This window comes from Esox lucius, chromosome 20, assembly GCF_011004845.1.
Source record: "Esox lucius isolate fEsoLuc1 chromosome 20, fEsoLuc1.pri, whole genome shotgun sequence".
NCBI lineage: Eukaryota > Metazoa > Chordata > Actinopteri > Esociformes > Esocidae > Esox > Esox lucius.
Genome location: NC_047588.1, coordinates 32,585,679 through 32,609,995, shown reverse-complemented (window position 1 = coordinate 32,609,995; position 24,317 = coordinate 32,585,679). Strand labels below are relative to the sequence as shown.

At 44.7% G+C, this 24,317-nt stretch overlaps 1 protein-coding gene across 6 annotated transcripts in view; it reads left to right on the top strand.

The window, feature by feature from the left end:
• Window positions 1-24,116, top strand: part of mroh1 (maestro heat-like repeat family member 1) — a 36,007-nt gene extending 11,891 nt beyond the window's left edge. For 4 of the 6 annotated variants that reach the window (XM_034288780.1, XM_034288783.1, XM_034288781.1 and 1 more), the window contains 30 exons: window positions 192-336; window positions 962-1,002; window positions 1,147-1,288; window positions 1,907-1,959; window positions 2,207-2,314; window positions 3,415-3,534; window positions 4,071-4,193; window positions 4,605-4,751; window positions 6,871-6,897; window positions 7,466-7,513; window positions 8,232-8,354; window positions 8,964-9,043; window positions 9,336-9,480; window positions 9,735-9,830; window positions 9,908-10,012; window positions 10,128-10,263; window positions 10,979-11,091; window positions 12,625-12,777; window positions 12,852-13,006; window positions 13,246-13,411; window positions 15,257-15,459; window positions 16,279-16,416; window positions 16,715-16,829; window positions 18,560-18,706; window positions 18,985-19,173; window positions 19,379-19,528; window positions 19,763-19,897; window positions 20,528-20,630; window positions 20,940-21,005; window positions 21,727-24,116. In XM_034288780.1, coding sequence (XP_034144671.1) covers window positions 192-336; window positions 962-1,002; window positions 1,147-1,288; window positions 1,907-1,959; window positions 2,207-2,314; window positions 3,415-3,534; window positions 4,071-4,193; window positions 4,605-4,751; window positions 6,871-6,897; window positions 7,466-7,513; window positions 8,232-8,354; window positions 8,964-9,043; window positions 9,336-9,480; window positions 9,735-9,830; window positions 9,908-10,012; window positions 10,128-10,263; window positions 10,979-11,091; window positions 12,625-12,777; window positions 12,852-13,006; window positions 13,246-13,411; window positions 15,257-15,459; window positions 16,279-16,416; window positions 16,715-16,829; window positions 18,560-18,706; window positions 18,985-19,173; window positions 19,379-19,528; window positions 19,763-19,897; window positions 20,528-20,630; window positions 20,940-21,005; window positions 21,727-21,803 — 3,549 coding nt within the window. In that variant the 3' untranslated portion in view covers window positions 21,804-24,116. The remainder of the gene's footprint in view (window positions 1-191; window positions 337-961; window positions 1,003-1,146; window positions 1,289-1,906; window positions 1,960-2,206; window positions 2,315-3,414; window positions 3,535-4,070; window positions 4,194-4,604; window positions 4,752-6,870; window positions 6,898-7,465; window positions 7,514-8,231; window positions 8,355-8,963; window positions 9,044-9,335; window positions 9,481-9,734; window positions 9,831-9,907; window positions 10,013-10,127; window positions 10,264-10,978; window positions 11,092-12,624; window positions 12,778-12,851; window positions 13,007-13,245; window positions 13,412-15,256; window positions 15,460-16,278; window positions 16,417-16,714; window positions 16,830-18,559; window positions 18,707-18,984; window positions 19,174-19,378; window positions 19,529-19,762; window positions 19,898-20,527; window positions 20,631-20,939; window positions 21,006-21,726) is intronic. The other 2 variants (XM_034288784.1, XM_034288785.1) reach the window with 2 other exon arrangements.
• The last annotated feature ends 201 nt before the right edge of the window (window positions 24,117-24,317 follow it).

The following is a 24,317-nucleotide window of genomic DNA, read 5'->3' as shown; positions in this document are numbered from 1 at the left end:
GTGGTCAGACGTCGTCGTGTAGACCACAATAGTCAGACCAGCTAGCTAGCTCATTTATTTTACTGGGCGGGTAACTGCTTTCATCCCCTGGCTGTTTGAAAGGCTGTTGTAGTGTCCTGTGTTCACTGGCTGTTTGAAAGGCTGTTGTAGTGTCCTGTGTTCACTGGCTGTTCGTCTGTCTGTCCTGCCAGGTCCTATGGCCCATGCTGCTGTTCTACCTGACCCCAGGTCAGTACTCCAATGCCACCACGCCGCTCTGTAAGAGCCTAATCCTGCTGGCCACCAAGAAAAGAGACGCCCAGGAGCCCAACTTCTACATCGACTTCAATGAGCAAGGTGGGTCCCACAGAGATTTGCCCTTTGCAGGTCACCCTGGCTGGACACATCCTCATGTACGGTAGATTCGTATTGGCAAGTCATCATGTCGTTAGCATTGAGCCAAGACAATCGGGAACTAATGGGATTACAAAACGGGAGGCATTTCCGCCCTTACTTTTCCACACTGAGCTGGACCCGCATTCCCGTTTTTGGGATTCTCCTCACACGCCCTTTAATGTAAACAAGATGTGTGAGCGCCGTGCGGTACTCCTCGTCAGCACCTCTGTGGAGAGTGGGGATTGGGAATGGTTATTTTTTTCCATTGGAAGTGTATTTTACGCGCAGGCGTTTTTGTTCTCATTAAAGGGCTGTTGGTCGGTGCTGAAAGGCCAGACAGACCATAGTGTCTGGTTCTGATTAGCTGAATGAGAAGCCATATTCATCACTAAATAAAGCGCTAGCGTGGCCCGGGTCTTGAACTGTAAGGTAATTGTTTCTGTAGAGGAGACAATGATTAAGCTGAGCTCTTTGTGGTGAAAAGTATGAGCCTGGGTAGTTAATCATTCAGTCATTAATTATAATGCTTAGACTGCTATAAACCTCGTGGGCTCTTCTCTATCTGTCCCCTTCCTCTTCTGTTCAGTTAATCTTCCCTCTCCTCACATCCTGATGACCCGGCTCTTGGTGAGTGCATTCAAGTCACTTTAATTCAGCCTTATTGTCGCAGCGTTTCTTATGACATTGTGGCCATATCTTCAAGTTTATTTTTGACTTATCTCGTGTTTGTGTGTGTGTGTGTGTGTGTGTGTGTGTGTGTGCGTGTCACAGGTTAATGGTTCGTTCCCATTCAAGAGTCGCGGTCACGGTGGGCCGTCTCTGTCTCTGTTGAAAGTTTTGAGCCCTAATATCCATCCCAAAGCCGAGACTGTCTGGGCGAAGGAGATCCCAGCCCTCCTCAGCTGCTTAGAAGGTACAGGGCCATTCTCAGGTTCTCTGGCCCAGAGGGTGCCATGAACCCTGGTTAGAAATCTCTCCTCATAGGCAATGTGTGTTGACATGTGAGACTCAGACAGTCTCGACTCAATGACCCCACATTGCCGTGACCTACAGAGCCATACGTGGCCTTGAATGAACCCATGGGGCCTTTATCCGCAAAGACAAAATAACACTGACAAGCTTTTATTGCTACTCTGAGGCCACTGGAAGTCCATTCTAACGCCAGTGGTTTAGAGGAATTCTTACTCCGTGTTTTCTGCTGTGACAGAACTGAGATTAAGCGGCTGTAAGGCTCCATAGCAGCTTCAGTTATGGGACGCCATAAGTGCTTCCAATTTTTAAAGGCAATGTCAAAACTATATTTTTTAGGGAGAGAGCTTTTTTAGCTTTGGGCAATTTCTTCTTTCCCTCGTAAAAATACATAGCTTGCATTTAAGTGGAGCATGGGGTATTAAAACGGATCTTAAATCATTTTCACTCTTTGGTTGGGTTGGACCGTGTGCAGAATATCCTCCAGCAGAAATCATATTTTTTTGGTACATAAAGGATGGCCTGAGTAAGTATGCTTTCATCTCCCATCTTGTTTCCTCAGAGTCTACGCCAGAAACACTAGACAAGAAGAAATGGGAGGAGAGTCTGCTGAAGGTGTGGATGGTCTTTACATTGCATGCCCAACAACGCTTGTCAGTAACAATGACTAGGAAAAACCTCGTCCCTGTCTCCTCAAAAGGAGAACCTTGTTTAGCAGGGGAGCGTGATTTGGGACGCAGGCGGTGTAAGTCCGTCATGTGGAATGTTAGATGACCGGTGTCTGCTGCTGTTTCACAACGGACTTGATGCACAGTTCTGATACAGTCTACTGGCTTCTGCTGTTTTGATGGGTCATTTCCAGCTCCTAGCCGAGACCCTGATGGCCATAGCTGAAGACCGGTGGAGCTGCCAGATGGCCGTCGAGGCCACACGTTACCTCTCAAACTATAACCAGTCCCCGGAGGAGAAGGTTTGTGAACCTCCCTTGATCCATGGCCCAAAGAGGTTTGCATGACCATGTGTTTTGACAAACTCTAGGTCTTCCACGTACAGCTCCAGAAAGAAATAAGAGACCACGGCAACTTTTTCTTTCCTTCCCAAAAAAGTCGAAAAGAAAGGTTTTGAGTGAGGAACAGAACCGTTAAAATTAAGAGACCACCGCAAATTGAACGCTTCTGTTCCTCACTCAAAACTTTCCTTTTCAGCTTTTTTGGAAAGGAGAGAAAAAGGTGCAGTGGTCTCTTCATTTTTTCCGGAGCTGTATGTTTGGGAAAGCTCATGGCCTCTTGGAAACGATCACATGGATCTCTTCAGAACCTTCTAAGAATTTGAAATATCTTTAACTTAATCTTGTAAATTATTCACAAGGAAACGGTATTTCCAATTAAACTATCATGCTTGCTTATAAAACTGTTAGATTATGCAATTAAGATCTAAACATTGGTGATTTTAATGTTCTCACAACAATCTGTTTTGGGTTAGTGTGATGTTCTGATTAATGTGGTGTTCTGATCTGACAGAAAATAATAGTGACACATTTAAATTGTGCCTTAAAAACCTTTGCACTCATGCAAGAGCATACAGTGCCCTAGGGCAGTGAAAGTGACATGGGGTGCCTTCTTTCAGTTGGACATTAAACAGGGGTGCCTTCTTTAATTGGACATTAAACAGGGGTGCCGTCTTTAATTGGACATTAAATGGAGGTGCTGTCTTTCTCTTGGACATTAAACGGAGGTGCTGTCTTGCTCTTGGACATTAAACGGAGGTGCTGTCTTTTTGTGGGACATTAAACGGGGGTGTCGTCTTTTAATCTGACATTAAACGGGTGTGCCGTATTTTAGTGGGACATTAAAGGGAGGGGCCGTCTTTTAGTCACTAAAGAGCCCATGGCTGTCATTGTAACAGCAGGGTTGGTGGCCCTAAAGCTGCATTTTCTGAGACCATCATGGCCATCTTATCATCCCCAGGTATCAGTTGGCTCATTCACCTCCTTTCCTCCCACCGTAACAAATAAATGTATCCAAATGATATCAATTCAATTAGAAGGTTTCCCTTTGCGTCTCTCCGTAGAGTTTCCTGTACAAGTTTGTTGGAGTCACGCTGCAGCAGTGTTGCAACAAAGAGCTGGTCAAGAAGCAGCTGCAGGAGATACTATTCAATGCACGACACAGCGACTCCACCGAGAGAGAGGTGAGCCTCCGTTTGTCTGCCTCTATGAGCTCCGTCCGCGTTCCACTTGATGGTTAGCTCAGAAACACCACAGAATTGTGTAGATCGAAGTTGGACCGAAATAACGTTTTCTCAGTTATTCTCAAAGTTCGCTTGGATTGATTACTTCTCTGCATGTTTAGCACAAGCCTGAATGTAGTTTTGTGGTAAAGCAGAGCGTTGCCATGGAGAACAGCATGTCGGTGTGCTACAGCTAAATTGCCTAGTAAAGGCAGTGACAAGTACCTTTTAAGCTTTTGCTTGTTTTCAAAGGGAAGTATTGTCTGCCACTGTAAGCAGCAATTTGTGCCTGGAGTTAAACCTCCCACCCCCCTCATTTCCTCATAAGAACCAGATGAGTAGGATTGTTTGGTTTTTACCGTCTTTGGGCCTCATAAGAGTTGCTGGTAGTCAGATGCTAATTAAGTGATAATATAGATTTTGTGTTTGGTCACTGGAGGCTTAAACATACGTTGAACCGTACTAATGGGGGTGTGTTTGGGCTAATGGTTTCCTAGGGTGTCGCCGTGGGTATCGGGCTGTGCGCCAGGAGTCACCTCGAAGCCACTCTCGCCAAACTGGACGACTTTGGGAAATCTGATGCCTTCAAGAAAGCCTCAGGAATATTTGGTCTGCTCAAAGTTAGTTTGCTATTGATGTTTTTAGAATGTGTCGACTAGAATGTGTCGACTTCATATTATCTATGAAGTAATGCACAAGGGGGTGTGTTAGATGGCCAGTGTGAACACAACGAGAACCTGGAAACAGCCCTCATCCAAATATTGGCCAAATACCACAACTCCCAGAGATGCCTTGTAGATATTATGAACTCACTAGCAATGCATTTAGAACAGGAACACAGTTCACTTCATTTCCTGCCTGTGTAATACTGTCTGATTATACCACTTCTTTCACCAAATCAGCATTCAGGGTTCAGGCCTTATAACCAATTTTTCATCAGTCCACGTATATGTTTGAACGGTTTTCAATGATTTGGCATTTCTAAGATGCTTAAGCCCTCGCTAACCTCATTCTGCCTCTGTCTCTCTCAGGACAAGAATGACGTGGACATAGAGAAGATGAAGAGCACGCTGATCCTTTGTTACGGCTATGTGGCGCTGTACGCCCCCGATGACCTGATTCTCTCCCGGATCGACTCTGACATTCTCCGCAACATCAGCAAGCACTTCAACACCAAGGTAAAGAAGACCGGGCCTGGGGAATGGACGAGTAGGAACAGCAGACACAATTATTTCACCACATCCCCGTAATAAAGCCCGTTCAAAATGTTCATTTATTTAGGTGTCTTATATCAACAGTCTGGATGGATGTGATTTATCTGTCAGGATTTGTCACAAAACACGTGGAATTAGTTCTGATTTAGGGTTAATGACTAACAGTGGGGACCAGATGCAGGCACGGCCCTTGGCTACATCAGCATGAATACCAGGCAGTCAGCCGGTGTGTCGTCTTGGTCTGTCCACACCGTAGAAAACAGTCCTCCACCTGCTCAAAACCCGACTTTTACCGTTACGAGGTGTGGCCAGTCGATTAACCATGGCCTCCATCTCCACGCATGTAGTCCGCCCTGCCTGCACCACAACCAATAATGAGAGTCTTGTAGCAATAAGCACCTCTGACCACTGCGTAGCACTGTGTTCCAACATTGCCTTGTAATGTTTTCCCTTCTCCGCAATAGCAGGGGCGGGTGGAATTGAGGGGATAGCTGAGGGTTCATTTTAATGCCTGAAAAAATATTATTATGCTTATTATTTTGTTGTCAGTTGTCTGAGCGTGCTTGGATTGGCTTGGAGCTGGTCAGACAGACAGGGGTTCAGATGGCACCCCTTTCCCCACATACTTCATTACTTTTGACCATTGTCCTGAGGGTCCTGGTTAAACTATATAGGGAGTAACTGGAGTATATAGGGCCAATTGGAATACTGACAATCAGTAAGATTCATTGATCGTAACAGGAAAGGTTTTTTGATTAAGTGGAATTTGATTTTAACTTCAAAGCTCAGATATCAGGTTGCCCGGGCTAATGATTCTTGTGTTGCAGCATGTGTCATACTAAACCATCACTAACTCATTTTGTCGAAAATGTTTGTGGTGTTCGACAGAAACATGAACCTCAGAACACAAACCACCGTGGAAATACTATGTGATTATCTCCCTCAGTTGAAGGAGAGTTCACCATATGTTACTTTACTGATGTTGTAGTGTGTTGTCTCAAAAGACTCACTCATGTGGATTTATCAGGTCTCTCTGTGGCTCCCTGTGGCTACAGATTAACCTGGTTCATTTCAGGATGTTTTCCCCTTCACCTTGACAACTAGTCACTGTAGTTTGCTCTGTTAATTGAGTCTCTCTCCTGCCAATTTACAACCTCCAGATTTTTACTTGAATTTAATCTATTTTTAGATACATGCTGAATAGTGTGCAGCTGGACAGATATCACAGACATATATACATAAACACACACACAGACAGGCACACAAACATACACACAAACACACACACACACACACAGACAGGCACACAAACATACACACAAACATACACACAAACACACACACACACACAGACAGGCACACAAACATACACACAGACAGGCACACACACAGACAGGCACACAAACATACACACAGACAGGCACACACACAGACAGGCACATACACACAGACACACAGACACACACACACACACAGATACACACATTGTGTTTAATATTATGAGGCAGTCTATCCATGTATTCAGTTTGGTTCCACACAGGGCTCCTCTAATTAGCTGTGGCTAGTTTGCTGGGGCTGACATGATAATGTACAGTACTGCATTACAATGAGGATAGGTTGACTTCCTCTGTATCTGTAAGACATTAATTAATGTGGTGTTCCAAAACCAAACTCGGGCTAACATGAATTGGAAAGGCCTTCTGAAATGTGATAATCTTCGGACATATGAAATACACAATAATAGATTCTTGAAGAATATAATATATTAATGCCTCATGGGCTAAGTTTAGCTATTGGATCAAATGAGAACCCACAATATCAGCTTGTGTCACTTGATGAAACTGGATTTTGACCCGTGTTCTAGATGATTCCAGAAAGTCAACAAATTAATGCAACAGATTAATTTAATACGGAAAGAGAGTAGAACTGTCCCTTTCTAGTGGTTTACTGGCTGTAAACAAAGTAAATGTAAACAAACAATTTAGCACCTCAACAATGTTGACGTCATGGTCAGTCCTACTTATTCTTGTCTGGTGGAAATCAACTTGTGGATTAAACTTCTTGTTACTTTTATGTTGTGCAGGTTCTGGGAATTAAAATAGAGACCAAGGTACCGTGAAGCGAACCGTACAAAGGAATCTCTTTCTCTGCGCTCTCTTTATAACTATTCTAACAATCTGTTCTCTTCAGAATGCTACTGCATCAACAACTTTCTGAACTTCCTGAAGTCAAAGGTCAAATAGTGCTTATATTTTTCCAGTTTCACACCTGCACATCACTGTGCAGGTGTTTTTGCACACTGGGAGAGTTGTGGTAATGGCCTGGGATCAGCCATCATTGAGTGGCTTCCTCAGGAGCTCAATTGCTTTTTTTCTTATCTTAGTGTCACAGATTTGAACCTTTAGGTTCCTGCCAGAATGCTCTAACCTCCAGACCCCCCCCCCAAACAAATATGAACAGATAAAATATAAGCACCATATCTAGTTATTTTTTATTTTCTGAACTTCAGAATGTTTTGTGCTTTTTGGCCTCAATGTCTACTAACACTCAGGTGTTTCTAGGGCCATGTGGTTTTCAACCTTTCCCTGTTGATCTAAGAGAACTCACCACCTCATACTGTAGATCGTAATGCAAAATCAGATTGTGTATTTTCTGTTCAAATTCTTTTTTTCCTCCAGATCGCAAAGCTTTCATTTCAGTCTGGCACTTACAGTCTCCAAGTCAAGGCATGGATGATCTTTCTCTTAAAACAAAAGAAAATGCTACTTGTGATTTGTTTCCCATTCACCAGATATTTTATGTATGTACAGTACCAGTCAACGGTTTGGTCTTCTGACTTGTACCGTGTTGTTGTTATTCCACTGAAATAACTGAATTTAGCTGAAGCTGAATTTAACACACTTACCGCCCATCGAGATGCTATGGTTTCTTATGCCATGTGCTAAAACCATTCAAACTAGGATATTATTCTATTAAGTCTTTAGATTACCTTTTTACGGACACCAGAAGAAAAATGGAAAAACCACCACGGTTGAAATCCTTAGATGTGACTGTAGTCTGCCCACCTTTAGATTTGATATCCATGGCATAGGGAACTTTGGAATGATGGGGCAAGTGCCGGACTGCCGCTGTCTTTGAATGCTTGAGGGTTGCACTATAACTTTACAGCTAATATTTTAGTTGTCCTGCTCACAAAGGTGAAGTGGCACGGTGCAGAATGATGCAAAACAGACGTAACCTCTGACTGCTGTGGCAAATTTTCATGAACTCTGTCTGAGGCCATCTGTGTGTGTGTGTGTGTGTGTGTTTGTGATGTGATCATCACGTTTGTGTTTGTGTGTGTGTGTGTGTGTGTGTGTGTGTGTGTGTGCGCGCGCGTGTGTGTATCCTTTCCCCATTGTATGTTTGCATGCATGTCTGCTGGCCATATTGAATTCCCATCAGGACCTGACCATGAAGCTGAGTCTGATCCAGAGTGTGGGACTCATAGCCAAGGCCATCAGCAGCGTAGTACGCAGACAGGACTACATGTTCGTCCGCAAACAGGAACTCATGGGAGTCATGGTGGTGAGTCCCTGTGTCGCGTCATCACTGCATTATAAATCCCATGTGACTGAGGGTTCAAGTAAATGTTTATTTATTTAAAGATTGTTCATCACAGCCTACGACAGTGTTATAATGACTACTGCCGCGGTTATAAAGACTTTTGGAAAGGTACTTGTGATACAGTAAAGCCTTGCAGTGCTGCATTGCATCGTAACAGTGGTGTGATGGTTTCGATGCCTCTCAGTGATGTTGCAGTACTCAGGTTCTGGACTCGGAGTCAAGTCTGTCCGTAGTTAGGACTTTCAAGTCCAGTGATGAGTAACGTATTCTCAGACTCTTTCTCAACGACTGGTGAATTAGAGTTCCACTGGTATTTGCTTATATGGCTTGTAGGCTATTTGCACTTAGACAGGCAATTATAAGGATAATTAATACTAGCTTCACTACAGTAGGCGCTCAGGGCAGTTTGTTCTAGCATTGGGAAATGGTGCCTGACCAGGACTGGAGCTCTGGGGCTCAGACTCCTGCAATAGAGATTTGACTGGACTCCAACTTAGCCGCAGGGACTGTAGACCTGATTCGGGCACAAGGTTTAGTGATTCACCCCCTCTCTGTCTTCCTTTGTTGAAGGATTTCATCAAGGCAGAACCACCGGATGCCATGCGTACTCCGGTTCGCCACCTTGTGATGACCACATGTGCCAACCTGATGTATCCTTTCATTCTGGTCTGTTAGCCGTGTGGACAATGCAATGTATACTGACCCTCGCATGAGCTTTTCACCACCAGATGTTCCACTCAGTTTGTCCACACCGTGGTTTGCAAACATTTCCCAAAGCCCAACATTTGTTTTGTCCCCTTGTGATGGAAATCCGGATTTCTTACGTATTCCAACTCTCTTGATGACTGTGACTCTTTCGACTAGAATGTCTGGAAAACCAGGAAGTGTCTTTAGCTCTTACGGAGAGAATATCACTGACCCTTAACCCTAGGCTGACCACAGTAACCTGGAGCCAGCACTGACCGAGAACGAGAACTTTGAGATGCTGCAGACATGTCTGAACAGTGTGTTTGGCCTGCCCATGGTGGACAGTCCGGACAGGGACAGGGGGAAAGACGATGAGGTGCTGGAGCCCAAACTTAGAGAGGTGAGCCCAGAAATCTAGAGGTGAGCCCATAAATCTAGAGGTGAGGGCAACATGAAGGGCAGCAGCTCTCCTTTCACTGCTTTCTATCAAATGAACATCTGCGGAGCCATACATCTCATCTCTACGTATATCTGTGTATATTAGTCTCAGCCACACCCTCCACCCTTTTCTTAAGATTGAACTGAGGAGAGACTGTTGTTTTCTTTGGAGATGACTGGACGTGCTTAAGCTTGCGTTTACCTCTGTTCCCACAGGAGTTATACACAGACACCTTCAATGCTCTTCAAGAACTGTTGAGGAATATCCTTACCAGAGACTTGACTCCCGATGGCCTCCAGAGTGTTTTCAAGGTAATCTTGGGATGACAAGTGTGTTCTTAATGATATGACAGCCGCCCTCCGTCAACCCTGCTTCTGGTTGTCCCCAGCACATTGAGGCGTGGCTGAGTTCAAACCAGGACCATGAGAGGGAGAGAGCGGTGAAAACCACAGCTCACATCCTCGACTTCTACTTCAGCAACCTTAAGGTTAAGGTGAGTAACTTTTCCCCGGTGGCTCTGCTGGTTAGAACGTACAATGGGTCAAGCTGTTGTCTGCCGGTTGGATTAAGTCACCTTCTGAACAGCCACATTGTATAACCATCTGTAGAACATGGTGACCTTCCATAACCTAGGGGCTCTTCTGGGTCGCCTGGCTCCACGATGCACCGACCCAAACCCCCTGGTCCGCACGGCGGCCATCGACTGCATCTACAGGCTGCTCTACATCCAGCTCCGTTACGAAGGTAGCACACACTCTCAGTTCCTGTTTAATGTAGATGCTTTATTGGCATGGGAAACATTTGTTTTCGTTGCCAAAAAAAAGTGGAACATTTGCAAGCTATGATAAATGACAAATGTGTTAAAAAAAAGAAAAGGTCAATTACACAGTTTGAATGACAAGAGTAAATAAACGAGTGTATTGGCTATGTTTACAGTGGTTTTAGTTGGTGTGCGGGTTGCCCTTTTCCCATTGCTATGGGTCACAAGTCATGCTGCTCTGATTACACAGTGTGGTATTTAGCTTTACAGATATGACAGCTGACAGTATTCTAGTTATTTTTCGCCGGGTCTGTATGATCGGTGGGACATGTATATCTCCAGCACGGCATTACTTTTGGCCCAAGGTTAGGAAGCGCAGCTCTGTTTCTGTCTCTTGCTCTCCCTTTATGTCTTCTCCCACTGTCTCTGCTACTAAAGCCTGGTAGCAGCTCCTATTTCCTGCTGCCTAGTTTAACTGACCGAGCATTTGTTTCTGGGCCCCACTAAATCTGGAAGCCCCTCCGGCTCTGTTACAAAGGCCACCCTATTTCCTACATAGTGCACTACCTTTGAACAGGGTATATAGGACTCTTATCAAAAGTAGTGGACTATATAGGAAATAGGGTGCCATTGCTGCTAGTGAAATAGGGTTTGTCTGATGGTAGTGAGAAGCTGTTCATTTTGTGCCCCTGGCTGCAGGATTCTCTCTGGACCACAAAGATGAGTCGGTGGAAAGCCTGATCACTCTGAGGGAGAGGCTGAACAACCCCGAGCCCTCTGTCCTCTACAAGACGTGCTCCGAGCTCGCCAAGGTAATCCACTAGGGATGGTGCCAAGATAATCCACTAGGGATGGTGCCACGGTAATCCACTAGGGTTGGTGCCACGGTAATCCACTAGGGATGGTGCCAAGGTAATCCACTAGGGATGGTGCCAAGGTAATCCACTAGGGATGGTGCCAAGGTAATCCACTAGGGATGGTGCCAAGGTAATCCACTAGGGACGGTGCCACGGTAATCCACTAGGGACGGTGCCACGGTAATCCACTAGGGACGGTGCCACGGTAATCCACTAGGGATGGTGCCACGGTAATCCACTAGGGATGGTGCCACGGTAATCCACTAGGGATGGTGCCACGGTAATCCACTAGGGACGGTGCCACGGTAATCCACTAGGGACGGTGCCACGGTAATCCACTAGGGATGGTGCCAAGGTAATCCACTAGGGACGGTGCCACGGTAATCCACTAGGGATGGTGTGTGTAGAGGGAATAGTGTGCTATTATGGATGGAGATGTTCCAGGATTGAACACCAAGCTCAGAGAAGGGTCCTCTCCTGAAGGGTCCTCTCCTGAAGGGTCCTCTCCTGAAGGGTCCTCACCTGAAGGGTCCTCTCCTGAAGGGTCCTCTCCTGAAGGGTCCTCACCTGAAGGGTCCTCACCTGAAGGGTCCTCTCCTGAAGGGTCCTCTCCTGAAGGGTCCTCTCCTGAAGGGTCCTCTCCTGAAGGGTCCTCTCCTGAAGGGTCCTCTCCTGAAGGGCCCTCTCCTGGGCTCTTTCAGTGTGTTCTTTACACTACTGTATGTCGCCAAAGTGGCCAGTGACAGTGACCGTTATCAACAACTGGGATGGTGAATTTTGACATTCCACTTGGTGTGTGAAGGTGGAGGAGCAGCAGCATCTATGATGGACCAGGGCTATGAAGTTGGAGATCTGTGCTGGAGAAGGGCTGTGAAGGTGGAGGAGCATAGATGATGGAGCAGGGCTGTGAAGGTGGAGGAGCATAGATGATGGAGCAGGGCTGTGAAGGTGGAGGAGCATAGATGATGGAGCAGGGCTGTGAAGGTGGAGGAGCATAGATGATGGAGCAGGGCTGTGAAGGTGGAGGAGCATAGATGATGGAGCAGGGCTGTGAAGGTGGAGGAGCAGCATCTATGATGGAGCAGGGATTTTAAGATGGAGGAGCATCTATGATGGAGCAGGGCTGTGAAGACGGAGGAGCATCTATGATGGAGCAGGGCTGTGAAGATGGAGGAGCATCTATGATGGAGCAGGGCTGTGAAGACGGAGGAGCAGCACCTATGATGGAGCAGGGCTGTGAAGACGGAGGAGCAGCACCTATGATGGAGCAGGGCTGTGAAGATGGAGGAGCAGCACCTATGATGGAGCAGGGCTGTGAAAGTGTAGGAGAATCTATGATGGAGCAGATGTGTTTATGCACTGATGTTTGTCTGTAGTTTTTGGTGTAATTTGTTTATTTCGTTTGTGTGTCGTTAGTCCGTAATCTGTGTTCAGTTTGTCTGTAGTTAGCGGGTCTCACGGGCACTTGCGTCTGGTCTGTCTCCTTAGATCATCAGTAAACGCCTACCCCAGCAGCAGCTCAACACTCTCATCTTCATGTTGTTTGAGGGGCTTGTGGACCCCCAGTCTAACTGCTCCAGAGCATCTAGTGTTGTACTGAACACCCTGCTGAAGAACAGAGGAGCAGGACTACAGGACCTGGTAAAGACACACACACACACACACTGTTATCGTTTTCTCCAAATGACCTGTGTGACCCTGTATCTGTCCGTCAGGTATCAGAGATGTTGGAGGTGCTACACATCCGTCTTCAGATGATCAGTGAGGAGCAGGTGAAGGTGGCTGTAGCCCAGTCCATCCTCATCCTGGCTACGCAGCACCTCCAGACTGTCATCAACACTCTCATATCCTACCCCCTGCCCTTTGACAAGTGAGAACCACCCTCCTAATTCGGTCATTCCCCTCCCTCTCCCTCCTCCTCACACCTTGTCCCTTCACCCTTCAAGTGTAAGGGGACAAGGTGTGTGTCCCCCCTGCAGACATGTCTGCACCCTCCCTCTTCCAGTCTTCCTCGCGCTCTCTCCATCTGACCGATACTAAATCTCCCCCGCTAGACAGCGCTGTGGTAGTTACCTCCCGGTAACTCTGTGTTCCCTGTGTGTTCTCCAGTTGGAGCTGTGAGATGTGGATTGCCCTGGGGGCCGACAGCAACCTGGCCTCGCAGATCATGGAGATGCTGATGGAGAAGCTCAACATCATGGTGCCGTACGTGGACAAGAAGGAGTCCATGATGAGGTCCGGCCTCAGCAAGGTGGCCACCAGCCACCCCCTGGCTGTGAGTATATAACACCTGGAAGTATTTTGGAGTGCGGTGCAATGCGCACGAGGCTGCAAAACGTTATGTTACTAAACCCTGTAAAGTAATTTTTTATGGGTGATTTTAGCCTCTTAAACCAGGCCTGGCTTGTCGCTAGCCCTGGGCAATACCTGTAGGGTTTTTGTTGGAAAGGGGTGGGGGAAAACACACTACCCCAATCAAATTAATTGCTTGGATCAACACCTCAAAGCACGTTAAACCAATCAAATTCATTGCTTGGATCAACACCTCAAAGCACGTTAAACCAATCAAATTCATTGCTTGGGCTAACGCCTCAAAACAAGTTAACCTAGTCAAATTCATTGCCTGGGAGGGGCTTATACAGGTGCTAATGAGAATAATGCCTTCGGTGCAACAGTAGTTAGCTAAATGAAGATGGCGGCAAAATCGCCAAATGAAACCCCATTGAAATCTGTGGATATATGTTGCATTTGTGGTGAACCATATCAGTCTTTGAGAAACAAACATAACCATTTCCTAGGTAAATAATCATTATTGCGACCGGACTGCACACTCGCTTTAGAAGATATATAAAGACTGGTAACACTGAATGATGGGTTTTCTAAAGCGTTATGTGGCTTCCGTCACAATCTTCTGCAAAAATATAAAAGACGTGTGGATGAGGTAGAAACAATTTGGTTTTGTTAGGGGAAAAAGCTATTTCTAAACTCCAAACGAAAAGTGGCGGCGCGGCAGTCTCAACCCCCAGATACACCAAAAGATGTTCATCTAGCGAATGATGGCCTGTAGAAAGGCACGGCAAAACACAAAGCAGAGAAGTTTTAATGGCTTTATAGACTTGATGTTTTGAATAGACCACAGTTCTTTCAAAACAGAATTAAATTTGTCCTCCATCTTTATGTTTTAACCTAGGTAGGAATTAAAAACTTTCTGGAAATGTGTTCTAGCCAGAAGCAATGAAACCACGCTAAGCCCGCCTTCAACAAATCTGAGTGGAGGTTTTTTGAAAACTAACATCCAATACAAATCTTGTAACTGCATCTCAAATCGCATACTTGCATGCTATATAGTACGCCAGATTAGTATGTGGAAGATAAGTATGTCCCAAACCATAGTACGCAGAAAACAGTATGCCAAAGGTTCCCGGATGGTCTACTATTTCTGGTGGAAGACGATTCTCTCGTCTTTTCACTTGACAAAAAGTGAGTTATCATCACCTATATTGATAGTTATTGCATCCCAATGTCATTCACGTATGGAAGAAAAACGAACGACGTTGGGCCATGAAATTAAATGACTTTGGCCTTGTAAAGTTTGTCTTCAGCCTCGCTAGCCTGGGCTCAATTCTTGTGACTATTCCAAGTAGTAAGATACTAGTATACCTTGCTTGTAGCCATACCAGTTCATAGATGCTATTTGTGTTGGAAGTTAACTTCATAAGAAACATTAGACCATTTTAACACAATGCTGAATGGTGTCTAGTTAAATATTCAAACTTGGCAAGATGTTATTGTGCATCAAAATGATCTAATGTTGAGACGCGATGTTATGACGAGATAGTATGTCCCAATCGGTTCCGGTACTGGCATACTAACTTACTATATACTAAACAGTACGTCATTCACCATCACCCACCGAGTACGTACATGTAGCATGTAGTATGCGATTTGATATTCAGTTTCCAGAGGCCAGACAAGATTGGAGGTGTGGCCTCGCGAGGCTACAGTGATTATATTCAGATTATGGTGATGATAGTGGTGGTGGCTGGGATAATGTCTAAGACAGTTTCATTTAGGAATTTGGCGTCCAGGTTTTGAACTCCCAAGGTGTCCTCTGGTGTAGATGACGTGTGCCCTGAAGGAGATGATGCTGAACGGGCAGAGCCAGGACGCCGTGGTGTCTCTGTTCCCCCAGCTCTTCAGCTCGCTGCTGGTCCGTCTGGGCTCCAGTGTTGGGGTCTCCCTCCCGAAAGACATCAACACCAACAGTATCAGATCAGACAGGAAGAACTCTCCCAAGATGGCCGTCGGCTTTGACGTGTGCGGGTTAGTCAGAACAATTATGTTATAGTACTACTTTTGACCAGTGTCTTGGGTGTGTGTGTGTTGTCCTTTCTGTGTGTGTGTGTGTGTGTGTTGTCCTTTCTGTGTGTGTGTGTTGTCCTTTCTGTGTGGGTTAGGTCTTACTGAACGAATGGGGACCAAATGTCCCAATGAGTATAGTAAAACCAGAAAAAATTGACCTCATTAGGACCTTTTGCCGGTCCCTGTGAGGCAAAAGTCAATTTCCGGCTCAGGGTTTAGGTTTTGGGTCAGACTTACAATTGATTTTATAGTTAGAATTGGGGTTTCTTTAAGGTCCAGGCGTTGTTGGTTAAGTTTAGGGTTAAGGTTAAGCATTACATCTAGGTAAAGTTTAGGCATAAATGTTACTTTATTGAGGTTAAGGTTAGGTTTAGGGTTAAGTTTAGGGCAAGGGAGCATGCAATTTCTATTTTCTGGTCCCCATGAGTAGGGTAGCTGTACAAACGTGTGTGTGTGTGTAGGTTGTCCTTTCTGTGTGTGTGTGTAGGTTGTCCTTTCTGTGTGTGTGTGTAGGTTGTCCTTTCTGTGTGTGTGTGTAGGTTGTCCTTTCTGTGTGTGTGTGTGTGTGTGTGTGTGTAGGTTGTCTTTTCTGTGTAGGTTGTCCTTTCTGTGTGTGTGTGTGTAGGTTGTCCTTTCTGTGTAGGTTGTCCTTTCTGTGTGTGTGTGTGTAGGTTGTCCTTTCTGTGTGTGTGTGTGTGTGTGTGTGTGTGTGTGTGTGTGTGTCGTCCTGCTGTGTCTTCTGTGTTGACCTGCGTGTGTGTGTGTGTTCTGTGTGTTCAGGGTAGCGGTAGAGGCCCTGCGGATCCTCCTGGCTAGGGCCCAGCTGGACGATGTAGTGAATCGTCTGGACCAGGAGGGGGCCTGGGACAAGATGAAGGACCCCCAACAGCACCCCACTGGGGTCACACTCCTCTCTCGGTACTAATCCTAACCCCACCGGGGTCACACTCCTCTCTCGGTACTAATCCTAACCCCACCGGGGTCACACTCCTCTCTCGGTACTAATCCTAACCCCACCGGGGTCACACTCCTCTCTCGGTACTAATCCTAACCCCACCGGGGTCACACTCCTCTCCCTATCAGTCCAGCTGCTCTATGCTGTTGAAATAATATGGCGTGGTGTTGTGTAGTAAAGTGATGTGATTGGTGACATGGTGTGGAGTGTTGCGTTGGTGTGTTTTCGTGTGTTAAATTGGTGTGTCGTGTTCCGTTTCAGCGCGATGGCCAGGCATGCAGGCCCCCGTCTCCCAGCCATAGTGGAGTGTCTTTGTCCCTGTCTCAACAACATCTATGAGTGTCAAAGGGTCACCATCACTGCTTTCTTCTCTGAGGTGAGCCAGGATTCTGTGCTCGACGCCAGACGGCCCACCATTACACTGATTATCCACACTCCACAGATCTGCTGACTTTGAAGGATCATTTTACATTATAGTAATTCAGTCACTCATCCAGAGAGACCGATAGCAGGTTGGAGGGTAGCTGCCCTCACTGCTCCGTAGGCCATCACATTGGCCTTGTAGTGGATGTGATCTTCTGCTGGACGGAGTGGAGGAGGGGGGTGGCATGGGAGAACTTGGGAAGGCATCTGGGAACATCTGTATTACCACTTCGTGATAACTATTAATGTTATATATATCTGACAGATAATGATAGGTGGAACGTTTGAAAGGTGGAACGTTTGATAGGTGGAACGTTTGATAGGTGGAACATGTGACTGATAGATGGATACAAGTGTGGATGGATGGATTTTGAACACAAAGGGATATACTCTTACCCATATCCTTTTGGGGCGATACCAACTACCTAATATGAATACTTATATTAAAACTAATACCCACTTCTAATACAAATACACACTGCTAATACAAATACACACCGCTAATATTAATACTAATACCCACTGCTAATAATTATACCCACTGCTAATATCAATACTAATACCCACTGCTAATACTAATACTCACTGCTAATATTAATACTAATACCCACTGCTAATAATTATACCCACTGCTAATATTAATACTAATACCCACTGCTAATATTAATACTAATACCAACTGCTAATACTAATACACACTGCTAATATTAATACTAATACCCACTGCTAATACTAATACCCACTGCTAATATTAATACTAATACCAACTGCTAATACTAATACCCACTGCTAATATGAATACTAATACCAACTGCTAATACTAATACACACTGCTAATATTAATACTAATACACACTGCTAATATTAATACTAATACACACTGCTAATATTAATACCCACTGCTAATTTTAGTGCATTGAATTTATATAGCCTGACCCTCTACCAGGTTTCCCAGAAGGCTTGACATGGGATCTGGGAAACTCCTCACCTCATCAGACAACTATTACTTGTGGCTTTTGCTAGAACAGACTACTGATTGGACTGCTGCTGTTAGTATTATACCTCCAGTACTTCTGTCTACTCTGTAATTATGTTGTGAGGCAGAAAAACCAACTTGTCTGCTTTTATGCATCATTTAAGCTGCTTGTATGGTAATGAATGCAAGGCTCTGTAAGTGGAACCACTTAACAGGAAAAAGCGGTTGAATGTATATACAGTAATTATGTATATAATGTACACACTAATGTACATCTCTGAGCTTGAAAATGAGAAGGAAGTAGTTATAATCACTGAGGCACGGCGTGTCACAGTCACAGGGTCCTCTTTTAGTGCCGAGTGGGTACGGATTACCCTCGCCATGTCTCTTTTAATAGGGTCATTACGGTAAACAGGCATGTCTGTATCATGCCCAGGAATGTTGAAATGTTATGTAAAACACTCTGACAAAGGCATAATGTCCTCCTTTAAGAGGAGTGTCATTTACCCAGACAGTTTAAATGCTCTTCCAGACATAGGTGCTTTGCAGTGCGACAGTGCTTGTAATGGATTACATTTGAATCAGCCATGTCCCTAGGAGTCAAAGTGGGTACGTTTCCACGAGTTCGCTGGTTGATATGTGTCCTGTGGGTGTGGACATACATGCACCGTGTTCTCCCGGTTTTCCGTCTCTCTGTGTGACCGTAGCTACTGAGCCACCACGTCGTGACGGAGCTGATGATGATGGACGTGCTCATGAACAACATGATGGAGCGCATCTCTGACCCCTGCTGTACTGTCCGCATGCTGGCCGTCAGGGGGCTGGGGAACATCGCCGTTGGTTCGCCCGAGAAGGTACCGGAGGGGTGGGGGGTGGGCGGGCGGGCCTTGCCAGCTGCCTGGGGAGTGGCCATGGCCTCAGGTTCACTTGAGGAGGTACAGGGGGTATAGATGGATGGGTAGTTGACAGTCCCCATCCAGTTAGACAGTCCAAAATGTCTTAAGCCATCCTAGGAGCCATTCCAGCCGGTCTGGTCATTTGTTTTGAATGCTGATGTCCATTTTCCTCAGTGCTTCTTGCTCCCTCACTACCGAGTGGAGGTGAAAACCGGTCTCCTCCTCCTCTCTGCCAGGTGAATAAGTATGCCAAGGAGCTGCTGGCTGCTATGAGCTCTGGGATGGAAGAGAAGGATGACCCTGGGAAGCACATCACCCTGGAGGCCATGTCAGGCCTGTCCAAGGTGCTGGTCTACCTGGATAAGAAAAATGTCCACCTTCTGGTTGTCTACATTTTCATGAAAATCAAACCCTTCTTGGAGAGTGTGAGTTTACACTAAAAACATTAAAGGCTGAGTGGTTATGTGTATATATAGGAACGCTCTTTATCACTGGAAAAGGGCATGCGTCTTTTATGGTTAAAGATATAAGAAAAACGATATTAACTTTCTCTTTGGTTTGTGTTCAACGTTGAGAATGGGTTTGTTTTGGATGGTCTCACGACTTTCTCTGTACATTTGATCCCTACAGGAGAATGATGAGATCCGCTGTGCTTCAATCATGCTCCTGGGGAACCTGTCTAAGTTTGGTTCTGGAGAGCCTGTTTTCAAGGATCAGATCCATAATGTGCTTGTCAGCCTCCTGCTCCATCTCAATGACCCCAACCTGCAGGTGGTCAAGGTGAGTTCCCTAGCAACACGATGTGACAGAAACGGTCTGATGTATTGCCGTTGTTCCACCGTTCATCTCGCTGGCATGTTTTAGATACCTATGGTTACTCAGACACCATCTGTTTCATGTCAAACGGTTCAAGGAAAAGGTGTGTTGTCTTGGTTATTTTGTGTGATTGAGCTGAATGAGTTGTTGTGCTGTGACACATTGGTGAGCAACCGTTCCTCCGTCCGTTGTTTTCAGGCGTGTAAGTATTCCATGCGGGTGTGTGCTCCAGTGGTGGGCTCGGAGCTGATCACCACCATGTTCCAGAACCATCTGCATGAGGACAAGAGTCTGCACTATGGGGAGTTCATCAATGACCTAACCAAATACATTGTGAGTCGCTCACCATTGAATACCGTAACACTCTTCCCCATCCACAAACTGATACAGGCATTACCAGATACACTGTGAGCCAGTCCCCATCTACCAGCAAATGGTATTGAGATCTGGCATGAATAGGTGCCCTGAGAATCATAGTCCACTATGCATTAAACAGGCGAGTTGCAGTAATTGGAACTCGTCTTGAATAGTGTTCGGTCACAGGTTTAATACAGCTTTTTCTTCACATCAACTTAAGAGAACCAGAAAGGTTATTGTCATATAGATTTTAAATTTGGTTACCGATTTGTGAAAATAAAATGTTTGCCTCCCTAGGTCCTCAAGCTATATCTTATTAACACTCCATTCCTGAAATATGAGATTCTCTGGAACATATGGAGTTTGCTTATCATCTTTCCCTCAGAACCCATTATAACAGGACCGGGGTGTGAACCAGTGATGATGCTCTTTCCATCACAGATTAATACACAAATAGGGCCTTCAAATGTTATTATATAGAAATCAATTTAAAAGTAATTGTTTGACACTTACCCAAGTAAACATTCGGTATTGATGACAGATATTTTTGTGTGGTGGTGGTTGTGACTTTTCTTTGAAACATTAACTTTTTTTCTTTTTCTACAGATTCAGGACTTCCCTGGTATGCTGAACTTCTACCACATAACCGTCCTCCAGTTTTTCAAAAGCAACTGGGCTGAAGTTCGGGCCGGTGCTGCTATGTTCATCGGTAGGTGTCAGAACTCTTCAGGGTGTGATGTCTTGCTGTTGTCTTTGATGGCTTTCATCTACTTTGTTTCCTCAACTTCTCAATGCGTCTCAGCTCTGTGTCTGTAGCCACAGTATATCTACCAATGTCAGGGTAGTCAGTGATTAGTGAGAAATGTATTGCCATCTTTGCGTTCTGTTATTGTGTAGGACGATTGTCACATTTTTTGTGATAGCCAAGAACAGACTAGTAATGAGGGTGTTTGTTCCGACCAAATATTCTCTCTGATTTTTGTCTAATCAAATGTTAATTCATTTTATTTCCGTCTAGGTTTCCTTCTAGGTAACCTTTCTGAGGAGTTATTTTCACACATCAACATGGGGAGTGTGACCAAAGGTAGGCATCTGTTTTTCAATGACTTGTTCTTCTCAGGAAGTTGCAGTGCTTGACACAGGCAGTAGCTCACTGGAGCTCATTACCGGCCCCTCAAATATTCTACTGCTTGAGCTTTTACTCCTCTTATAGAATATGGGCTCAAAAGAACTGCAGAGTTTTTGAACTTCTAAATGAAGTGTGTTGCCACCCAAAATGGGTACCAACACCTTTATTTAGCTGTCAGAAATGTGTTGTTGTTAGAGAGGTAGGAGGGACTAACTGAGATCTCTGTGAAGTTACAATTATACTGTAGCTTCTATAAGTGCACAGACTGCACTCACGGCAATGTGTATTTTGAAGTAGTCAATTAGATACAAAAAATATTATAAATTGGCTGAACCCTCCTGATTATCTGATAGAGCCTTGTCTTTAGGAGGGAAGAGGCAAGGAAGTTTGATGGCACTCTCAATTCAGTGGTATTCAACCCTGACACCAGGAACCAGCTGTCCCATCTGTTTGATCTATTCTAGAGCTGACTGACCTTATTAGACTTATCAGCTAATCAGCGCGCGCCTTCATTAGATGTGCCTGTTCAGGGCTGCAACCAAACTGTGGAAGGCCTCTGGGTCCCTGAGGAGAGGGTTGAATACCTCTGACCTTGCTTAAAAGGCATGTGTTCACACTGTGTCTTCCTCTATCCATCTCTATGGAGTGACTTGATTGTCTTCAATTTGTTCATCAGGTCTGGTCATGCTGCTCCAGGACCCAGACCCAGTGGTGAGAGTCAAAGCTGCAGAAGCAATGGGCCATTTCCATTGATCATATATACATACACATACACACTGCCCGTCTGTCATTGATGGCTCCATTCATTATTGTCAAATGTAGCTGTTTTTGTTTGTTACAGCTTTTTTTTTTTTTTTTTTTAAATATGATATGGTACTTGACATGTTGACAGTGGTACTTGAATTAGTCCTTGAAACAATGCATTAGTGACCAAAGACTGTACCTTGATGTATAGATAAAATGCATTGCATTGTCCATTCCCAGCAATGTGTAACCGTATTAAAATATATAAACACGTTTTGAAATTCTCTTAGAACGTGTGTAAGGATTAAGTGTCTTATAGTCCAAAACTTGAAGGCGGCGGCGGAGCAGTGTTTTTCAATATTCGCCACTGGCGTTCATACTTCAAATTCTCACCGCAGCTCAAGCTGTTAACACATGCAGATTAATACCGGAGCTGAGTTGGTTGTGAAATTGCGGGGAGGTGTGAGTTTGAGGTGTGCATCCCTCGTGGATGGCGCTTTCAGTTCTACAGGAGGGGCTCGAGAGACGGGGTTAGGGGTCGGAATTCAGCCTTAGTCTTATTCAGTCTGTGTGTGTCTACAGTCTCCACCATGTATTCACCCCAGTGGAACCTAAGAACATAAGGGTCAGCAATAATCAGCCATGTCTAAGGAGGCTGTCATAAGGGCAGGCCAAAAACATCCCCCGCATAACTAGCCTCTCTTTGAGTAACTTCACAGGCTCCGTTTGTCATGCTGGGGTCGTCTAGCAGCAGGGAAGCAGACTACTGTAGCTAGTTCTGGAAAATGGAAAATTGTTATCTGGTTGGAACAGGAGTTTTCTCCTGACCATGTGAGCAAAATAAATGATGTAAAAACAGCCCATGTTATTATATAGGTATGCTTTGAGGGCTCAAAGTTTCTTCTTGTCAGGTCACACGGTCAGGGAAAATGCCTGAGCTGTGTTTGTCAGGGGCCACGCAACTGCATATGTAGCTATATGTCAATATGTCAAGATAGTCCTTCACCGTGTCAGTCAATTTTGTTCTGTTGGTGCCTAATGAACACGACCCACTGTCTGTGTCAGTGTTTCTTCATTTCCCTGGTTAGAACATATTCTCTTGCTCCTGTGGAGGCACCACACAGTGTGACAAATAATCACAACTGGGTTCAAATACAATCTGAAGTCTTACAAAAGCCTTTTTCCATTTCTTTCCCTCCTTTTTGGTTGTTTGCTTTAACCTGCCTGGAGGACCAGTGGAAGCAGAGTTCGCAGTTTCATTACTGCTATTAAGGCAAATCTAAGACCAGCTCAATTACTTGAAATTATTCTAAAAAGTATTGAACAAATATCTTTGAATCATAACCTAACCACATCCGCAATAACCTAACCTCATTCCTCTTCATCCTAACCTTGTCGACCCCTCATTTTCCCCCTGAAAACATAGATGGAATGTACCCAACTACTCCAGTCCTACTGTAGGTCCAGGTTCAACCTGAAAGTGGGTTGTAGTCACTGCAGCTTCCAAAGGCCGTGTTCTCTGAGGTCACCAATCACAGACGATTCTCCAAGTGTTGGCCGAGTCAGAACTTGTCTATAAGAGCTGCAATACACGTTACTTACTTTTGCAGTGAATCCAAAGCCCAACTGTCATTTTTCTGACATTTTATTTTTCCCCGTTTTGCTCCATCTGGTTGTATAATGATGTTGAACAAGTTAGGAGGAGGTCTTAAGATGAAATTCTGCAAATTTTTGCTGTTAGTTGAATGTTGCGGTTGCACTAGTGAATGAGTTCATGGTCCGTTGCCATGGGCAGTAAATCACACATTCAAATGTTTTAGTTGTTTCTAAAGTGGTCGTCAGTGGTAACGTATAGGCACTGTATGCGTTTAGAAAGGTTTCCTTAAGTTCCTTTAGAGGTTCTTAAAAATGGAATCGTATGTGAAACTCTAAAAGGTCTTCAAGAATCCTTTGTAAAGGTTACTCAAGGAGCTTTTAGAATATCCTTCTTGAATATAAATTCTAACTGTTCATAATGGAAACATTAAAAAAAAAATTACTTATAGTTTCAGTTTGAAGAATCCCTGAAGGATCTGCCGGGAACCTTTTCTTTTTTGACAGTGGTAGATAAGTTAGGAGCCTGTATGTTTATCAATGTCTGTCAAGGATAAATTTAATCGGTAAAAATCCTCTTGAAAAAGCACTGTTTATGTTTGTACACTGCCCATTTAAAATGGGAACAGGCCTATGACGCAATGATGATGGCAATCACATTTTATTTTGGAAATATTAATGAACATAATAATTATAATGGTAATAAAGTGTTGATTCTTGGAAGCAAAACCAGTGTCTTGAATCTCTAGACTTCAAATGGTACTGCAATTTCAAAGGGAAAGTTCTCAATTGTTCATTCCTTTAGGTTGGAAGCAATCTAAGAAACAACTAAATAAAAAACATACAAAATATGTAAAACAATAAATAGACTCATTCACACATTACAGATTTAGGCCAAGCTTCGGGTTTTGGCAATGTGAGTAAAGAACC